This window comes from Octopus bimaculoides, chromosome 4 (assembly GCF_046866305.1).
Source record: "Octopus bimaculoides isolate indiv1 chromosome 4, ASM4686630v1, whole genome shotgun sequence".
NCBI classification, from domain to species: Eukaryota; Metazoa; Mollusca; class Cephalopoda; order Octopoda; family Octopodidae; genus Octopus; species Octopus bimaculoides.
In genome coordinates, this window is record NC_142931.1 from 90,684,800 (window position 1) to 90,693,515 (window position 8,716).

At 32.6% G+C, this 8,716-nt stretch overlaps 1 protein-coding gene across 1 annotated transcript; it reads left to right on the forward strand.

Moving 5' to 3' along the window:
- The first annotated feature begins 660 nt into the window (after positions 1 to 660).
- Positions 661 to 8,460, forward strand: LOC106869978 (uncharacterized). The gene is made up of 5 exons (XM_014915926.3): positions 661 to 772; positions 3,826 to 3,853; positions 5,185 to 5,748; positions 7,036 to 7,245; positions 7,744 to 8,460. The coding sequence occupies exons 1-5, from the start codon at positions 725 to 727 to the stop codon at positions 8,319 to 8,321; spliced, it is 1,428 nt and encodes a 475-aa protein (XP_014771412.1). The 5' UTR covers positions 661 to 724; the 3' UTR covers positions 8,322 to 8,460.
- Positions 8,461 to 8,716: the final 256 nt, after the last annotated feature.

An 8,716-nucleotide genomic window follows, 5' to 3' on the forward strand; every position in this document is an offset into this window, starting at 1 on the left:
TGTTTAACTAATAATCTTGATTTCTATTGACTATTAATAAGCTCAACATTGGTTAGGTGGAGAATATAACTCATTTATTCAGTCCCCCAGCATATTACAGATACTTATTTATTACTGACAGCCAGTGTTTCATAAATTCTACTTTTGGTCTTTTTTTTTAGTATAATATATAACAGAGAGTCATGCAAATGTTTCATAGTTCCGGCAAAGAAGTTGGCAAATGCATTACTTTGAACAATGTTGAGGGAGATATTTTAAGTGCCATTATGCTGAAATGGAAAACAGGAGAGTAAACATGTTAAGACATTTCTTCCGGTCTTCCATTGTCTCGGATGCTTCTGTTTCCTTCATTCAACTGATAGCAGTATTTTGTAACAACCGTTCCTAGATGTTGCGGTTGAAGAAAACAACTAACGTAAATCCGATGTGTGATGGCACGTACATAGTGTCTTTATGTTAAGTGGTAAAATATTACTTTCCATTGGACGTAATATGGAATATCAGGAAGTTGCACTATTGGGATGATGATGATGATCATGATCATGATGATCTGGTCCTTGTCATACAAATACGCATTTATTTGAAGGAGTAACTAAAGGATGTCCACTTAAGAACGTCATTATTTCAATTTCTATATAAAGCCGCTTCAAAACATACTCAGGGTCAGTTTCACATCAGAAAGCTTGACAACTACTTGTAAAAAAACTTATCTAAATCTATCAGAATGCTTCTGAAAAGCACAGTCTTCTTTCTTCTTTTATTCATTCTGAAGGTAAGTGTCTTATATACATTTAATTTTTCTGTAATATCACTAAATGCAAAATTATATTTTTTTAAATTGATATTTCATATGCACCATGTGGGATAAATTGAACGCAGAGACATTTAGAAAAAAACTCTTAGATGGTCAGCTGGCTTCGTGCTCTGTTTAGCAATGTCCATTCCCTGTCGTAAAGTTAACCGAGTTGCGCTCTTTAATCAAACATAGTCAGCATAACTGGGTGGGAACCTATTTGCCTTTTCGGGTGCATATAGACAATTATTTAGATAACCCGTAATTGCAATAGAAATATTCAATGTTCAATATATATATATATATATATATATATATATATGTGTGTGTGTGTGTGTGTGTGTGTGTGTGTGTGTGTGTGTGTGTGTGTGTGTGTGTGTGTGTGTGTGTGAGCGTTACATACAGAATGGTGCACAAGATGTTTATTTCAAAATTATCAATATTTATTTGATTTAAACTGAAGAACATAAATAATAATTTGGATATATCTGACTTAGTGAGATCCTTAGATACTAGTTGGAAATCACTTAGTTTATATTTGGTCTTCTTTTCTGAGTCACTAAACTAACGTAGTGGTTACTTGAGCTATAACGTTGAGAGCCATTACATAACATTGCCTCATCAAAAGTAAGTAGTGTTCCGGTATACCATGGAATATGCATGAAGTTGGTATTTAATATCAAAAAGCCCGATAGAACATGCACGTGTAATCACACCGTTGATTAACGATCCAAAATATACTTAACCTCTCTCTATTAAAGGACCTTACAAGTAAGTGTTTACAGTAGGATGTGTCAGAGCATATTGCTTTATCTGCTGTTTAATTTGTTTTGAAATTCAGCATGTTCTTATACTGGCTAAAGTGAAGGTGAAGGTGAAGGATTAATAAGTGCGACAGTTATTAATCCTTTGCACTTATTAGTGCTTAGCATTAATGAGGGTATCGATGATGTGACGTGGTTGGTATTTTTGTATTTGTGTGTGAATATATATACATATATATATATATATATATATATATATATATATATATATATATATATATATATATATATATATATATATATATATATATATATATTATAGTTGTTCGGACTAAATGGAAAGATAATGTTCATAGAATGGTGCTATAGTAGTATTCTGGAATATTGTAGATATGTTCGAATAGTTAGAAATAATAATATATGTAGCGCAGCGGTGTATTTATGTCGTTGAATTTGATCGTCAATTGTCCATGCCGGTACTCATAAGATAAGAGACAGCATGTATATTTGGTGGCTGATACTTTATTTTCGTCTACTTCATGTTTCTGAGTGGTTGCTGAAGTGTTGGAGTATTTGTGCAGCTGCGTTCAGGAAATAATGAAAGAATGATACTGCGATGTCGTCTGAGTATGAGACGCGGGAAGACCGCGTAAATCAAAAAGCAAAGAGTAGGAGACATATTTGTAAATTCTGAATATGTTGTTACCCTAAGCACATGCGATTGTTCGGTAGTGTCCATCTAGTCAGTTTTAAAAACACAGTGTCAGAAAGACTATATCACACGATGCATCCATCCATTTTTTTAAAGACAGTACGCTGTGATTTGCGTGGGATTTGGTTGTCATTTCTAGTAAACTGAACGACCACGTAGAGATTACTTTGTTGGATTGATAGTAGCTATATGGTGAGTGCAGGGATAGTTCATTGGTGAAATGGCCAGTACGCCTGTATATGCGATATATATATATATATATATATATATATATATATATAATATTCTAAGTGCGCATGGGAAGATGAGATAACTAAATATAAAAGAAAAAATGGACATAATCAAATCTTTCTGAATATTCAGGCATATAGAATACATCTTGCAACTTGAATTAGCTATTTGATCGATGGTTAATTAATATATATTATTATTATTATATACATGGTTACGCTTGAAAGTTTATTAATTTCAAAAGTGTTTAATACATATAGAATCAGATACTATAGAATAATGGGTAAGCAGAAAAAAAGAGAATATTTTAATAATAAAAATAAAAATTAAATTAAATTAAAAACCTATTTTATTAGAGTCCATTACCCATTAGACTAATATTGAGTTGGACAAGTAAAGACAAATAAAAAAACTATTGGTCAAAACATTTAAATTTTCAGCGTTCCAGAGAAAATACCGGAAATAAGTATGGTGGAACACTAAATTAATCTACTTGGTTTTTGTCTACCTTGGCTTTTATACAATTAGTTCTTCATGCTTGATCTTATGAAGCGACTAACAAACATTCTGTCTCCCTCTTCAGCTTTCCTTTCTGTAGCTACAACCATGTCTCACTATAACTATTTGCTGCACACTATCTTTGGGAATCTACTATGCAACGCCTTCTCTGGCCAGTCAGATAACCTCTGTTCTTTTTTCTGATTTTTAAGTTCGTTTTTTTTTTTTTTTTGGTTTTCCTATGTCTTGCTGTGACTCTAGCATCTTTTAATAAACTTTCTTCATTATTACCTACGTAAGAGTCTATATCTACTCTAGCTAACTTCACACACTCTTCCACTGATATTAACCCTTTTCCACCTTCCTTTCTAGGTAGCTATAATCTTGCTACTCATGCCCTTGGGTGGAGTCCTCCATTCATATTGAATTCTTTCCTAGTTCTTCGGTTTAGCTTTGCTAATTCAATTTTTGTTCAATCTACAAAAGCTGTTGTGTATCTAAATAATGATACTACCCAAGAATTTACAGCCTTCACTAGATTCGGACCATCTAGCTTTGACTTCATTAACTTCCTCATCCTCCTCGATTTTCTTTTTCATTTCTGTAGTTAGTGCTCAGTCAGATTCTAATACTCCTAGATACTTATAACTCTCTCCTCCTTTCAATTCTTCTTCTTCTTCTTCTTCTTCTTCTTCTTCTTCTTCTTCTTCTTCTTCTTCTTCTTCTTCTTCTTCTTCTTCTTCTTCTTATTATTATTATTATTATTATTATTATTATTATTATTATTATTATTATTATTATTATTATTATTATTATTATTATTATAGGAATCAAGTCAGGTGTCCTCAGACAGACGTAAGTTATTTATTTTCTATCTAATGAAATCTTTAAAAGTTGTTATGTAACCTAGCTGTTCGATGTTTAACTTAATTTTTCAAACTCGAAGTTTTATTTCAGCTATCAACGCATTTGTTAAGATAAATATAGACAGAATACACATTATTTCTTAAACTTCATATTTCTCATTGGTGGCTGAAATAGAAATGAAAAGTGCAATTGCTGGTGCGATCTGTCAAGACACTGTTTCTCCTATTAGCGTTGGTAGGTCTTCATTTTTATTTCATCCTCCCTTAGGGTACGGAAGTCTGTAAAACATAACATTTGATATGGCCTGGTGTTTAGTAAAATAACTGTCCAGTGAAGCCTACCCTGCATAGAGCAACGCTAGTAGAGATGAATGGAATGAGTAGAGATGAGTGGAATCTTTATCTTGTTTTCATACAATTAAAAGTTTGAACTTTCGTCTGGAGCCTAGTGTAGTACCATTAAGAGGATGGATAAAAATCCTTCATAGTCCCGGTTTCGGTTCAATAAAGAAAATTGCTCTCTACACATACCCTGAAAAAGTTTAGCATTGTTGACTTTGATATGTTTGATTGTCAGGTGTTTTGAAGCTTGTTAGAGGCACTCAAAGCTTGTTCCATTTGTACCAGCAAGTCCTTCTTACTGTCGGCAACAAAGGACACAATGTATTTGAAGTCACTGTCCTATTTGAGTAATGGACGAAATTTGTTTCAACAATGCCAGTATAAGGTTTTATTATGTATAGGTTAATTCCAAATAATACATCAAAATCTATCCAAATAACTGTATAATTTTCTCAGCTGAGCTGCTAATTCTGTTGAAATAAAGATGATAATATATATTATGCCATATTTCAACTTTGAGCCTGTTATAGTTTTATCAATAATCGATAATTTTTACTTTATTTCATGTATAAAAAATTCTTTGTAATTTCGCTAAAAAGTAAATATAAGTTTTTTGTTTGTTTTTTTGTAAATTTTATAAAAGTCACCTATTAAGGCGGTGCTCCAGCATGGCCGCAGTCAAAATGACCGAAACAAGTAAAAGAAAAGAAGAATAATTACTAAAGAAATACAATTCTAATTCTTTACGTAACGTTTAATTCGTAAATGCTTGAGCATTGCACATGTTTACATGAACCCACAGTTGAGTATCAGCGTTAGCTTGAATTATTTGAAAAATATATTTCGTTTTAGTCTCATGCATGTATTGTTATCAGAAACTCTGCCTGCGCAGTTGATTTTTACTGTTTTGATATTTACTCGTTATTTATTTTGAAACAATGTAAACTGTAATATATTATTATATTACTTCTTTTAAAGAATGCACTGGTAAGGCGGCAAATATTATATTTGTCATGGACTCTTCGAGTAGTATTTGGAGTGTTGATTACACGAAACAATTGAAGTTCGTCCAAAATCTTGTCAATAACTTTGATATCGGTGCAGATGATAAAGCCGTTCGTGTGGGTGCAATTACGTTCAGCACTAAGGCTCATCTTGAATTTTCTATTGATCGGTACAGTACGAGTGAGGATATTCAAGCAGCAGTTGGCAGGATTCCTTATCGATCTGGTGTTACTAATACGGCTAAAGCACTAGAGTTAGCCAAAAGTCAGATAGAAATGAAGAAGAAACTGTACCAGGCTCCATTTATTCTAGTCGTTATTACGGACGGTATGTCACGTGACCCTGTTGCGACAAGAAACACTGCAAAATCCCTTCACAAACTTGGTGTCCATATTTATGCAATTGGTGTTGGAGCAAGTTATGATGTAGAGGAATTGAAGACAATAGCTAGCGACCCAATTGAAAATGTGTACCAAGTTGGTAACTATTCGGCCTTGCAAGGAATAGTGAAACTATTCGGAACAAAAACATGTGAAGGTAAATAGATTGTAATATATTTATCACTCTAATAGCATATGAAATTTAATTGTAATTGTTTCAGCTTTAACCTTACTTGATGTTCTTGTTTTTCTCGTTTTAATTCGTGTACTTTGTATTTGTGTGTATGTGTGTGAAAGAGAGAGAACGAGAGAAAGAGAGACTGTGTGTTGTGTGTGTGTGTGTGTGTGTGTGTGTGTGTTTGTGTGTGTGTGTGTGTGTGTGTGTGTGTGTGTGTGTGTGTGTGTGTGTGTGTGTGTGTGTGTGTGTGTGTGTTTAGACCATCAGACAAAAGCATGTTAAAATAACTTATATATATATGTACATCCCTCCACACATCTACTCCATGTTGGTTCCTACTTGAAACGTTAATGTTGTTTAATATCTATATTAAAGTCAAAAACTTAGTTAATGCTTCATGTATGGTTGTGTGTGTGTGTGTGTGTGTGTGTGTGTGTGTGTGTGTGTGTGTCTCAGTGCATCCTTATTTTCAATTAAGTGTATAAAATTAGCAGCGTTTATACATGGATAGGTTTTTAAGACAATTTACAAACTAAATGATCACTACAAAAGTAGAAAGACTATAAATTGAAAGTAAATTTATTTCCCTTTCAAAAAACCCACATACGCATATATACATATCACATATTATAAATATATGCATATATATATATATGTGTGTGCATATGTATATATATATATATATATATATATATATATATATATATATGTATATATATATATATATATATATATATATATATATATATATATATATATATATATATATATACATACACTTATATGAATGTATTTATGTATGTGTATACAGAGAGAGAGAGAGAGAGAGAGAGAGAGAGAGAGAGAGAGAGAGAGAGATTGAGTGAGTGAGAGAAGAGGAGAGGAAGTCCAGATTTGTAATTGATCAATTACATTAGATTTCTAATCTATATGGAATATTTCTTTTTCTTTTTAGTTTGGAATAACTATAAACAATTTTATTTCAATTGAAGAAAATCTGAAACCACATTTATTCACCTATGATTGCTGTGGTCTTTTGTAAAGAGTTTATTGAACAAGATAGTGACATTTATTGTACCGAACATTGAATTAGAGTTTTACTGAATGAGTTAGAAATATTTAGAAATCGCCTTCTGGTTTAGGAGAAATATATAAAACTAATGATTAGAGAAAAATGTGTATAAAAAATTATATAAACCTATACAAATTGTTTAAAAATGTTAATCTAAATGTGGCCTTCATTATATGGGATTGTGTCTATTTTAGATATAAATATGGTTCTAGCAACTACAGAACGAGAAGCCGCTGACACAACTACCACGACCGTTCTATCAGCAACCACTACTACTAAAGCCACTAAACTACCACCAACTACTACCACCACCACCATCACCGCTGAATCCCCAAGTAGTAAAGTAACCCCTGAGTATGTCAATCCCATTCAAGGAGACCAGTATATTGAGAAACGTGACACTCGTAAGTTGCATCTGCTATTTCTTTATTAAAACGATAATTTTGCAAGGAAATTGAATGTCATTATGTAACACTTGTCCGATTTACAGAAATACTCACCATGATGATCCCACCGGACTTGGAAGTCCCTCAAAGGTCAAAGGGACAAACATTTCTTCTAGGCCAAGTGAATAAAATAGGTGACAAAATAAAGCGAATTATAGATTTCTGAAAATCATGATTTTGCCTATAGGCATTTTTGATGTTGAAGAAAAATATCTACTTTCCAAGAATCGAAACCGAGTGGCTGATATGGCTTGCTGTCATCTAAGTTTCAGCTTTAATCGTTAAAGAATATTTGAATGGTTTCAACATAATTTCAGAAAGTAGATATTTTTTAAAGTTTCCCCCATCTTCAAATTAAATGAATACTATATCCCTGACTACAATATGTAAATGATAGAGGTCATTTCAGCATATTTCTATGAAAATAAATTTTGTTTTTATTTCGTGTCGTTCCAGATACCATATCATTCGGATTTGATATAATTTCTGTCGGAGTTGTGGACGGTAATACGATATTGCAGTTCATTTCCTCCATACTTCCTCTGAATTACTACGGCCACTTCTCTATTATATCTGAGTATGACTGTACAGGAACTGGAAATAATTTGAAAAGTTTGAATATTCCTCTGATGCCAGTAACTAACAAGACCATTTTAGCTGCTGAAAATTCTATAAAATGGTATCTACCGGGTTTAGAATCTATTGTACATCAACTCGCTTCTAGCCTCTACAAACGCAACCTCCAGAATGCACAAAAAGGTGTGATGGGATATGAAGTTACTGTACTATTTGTGGACTCGTCAAAAACAATATTAACACCTGAACTGAAAAAGGAAGTCGAAAGCCTGAAACGCATGGGTTCTAAAGTGTTTGTGATCGATGTTGGCCAAAGCAATTGGGCGAAACCGAAACTTCTTAAAGGCTTGAGCAGCCAACCGTCAGAGCATTACGTCTTTAAAGTAACAACATATAAAGACTTACTAGATAAAAAACGTCTTCCGCCACATAAATTTCAAGCCGATTGTGGCTGCTAACTAATAAACATAAAAAACTGCTCATTTTGGTTAACATCAGACAATTATTGCAATTCCGTCTTGCTTTTGTGTTGTACAGATAATATTGTATTCTTTGTGAAATGTATGAGAATAAAAAGGATATGCTTACATGCCTTAACATTTATTGAAATTGAATTCAATTAAGTCAACTTAGCATGTCTCTTACTATAAACACCTTTGTGTGTATACATCCACACATACATACATACATACATATATACATATATACATAATACATACATACATACATACATACATACATATATACATACATACATAATACGTACGTACGTCTGGTATATTTACTGGTTTTATTTACTGGACGAAATGAACCACAATAATTGTCCTATTTCTCTTCTGTGAGTGATATATCG

Bases quoted from the DNA above. Each gene is read 5' to 3' on its own strand.
- LOC106869978 (XM_014915926.3), top strand. From the start codon at position 725: ATGCTTCTGAAAAGCACAGTCTTCTTTCTTCTTTTATTCATTCTGAAG. The intron at 3,854-5,184 runs GTAAGTTATTTA...CTTCTTTTAAAG, and splicing joins TCAGGTGTCCTCAGACAGAC to AATGCACTGGTAAGGCGGCA. The intron at 7,246-7,743 runs GTAAGTTGCATC...GTGTCGTTCCAG, and splicing joins TATTGAGAAACGTGACACTC to ATACCATATCATTCGGATTT.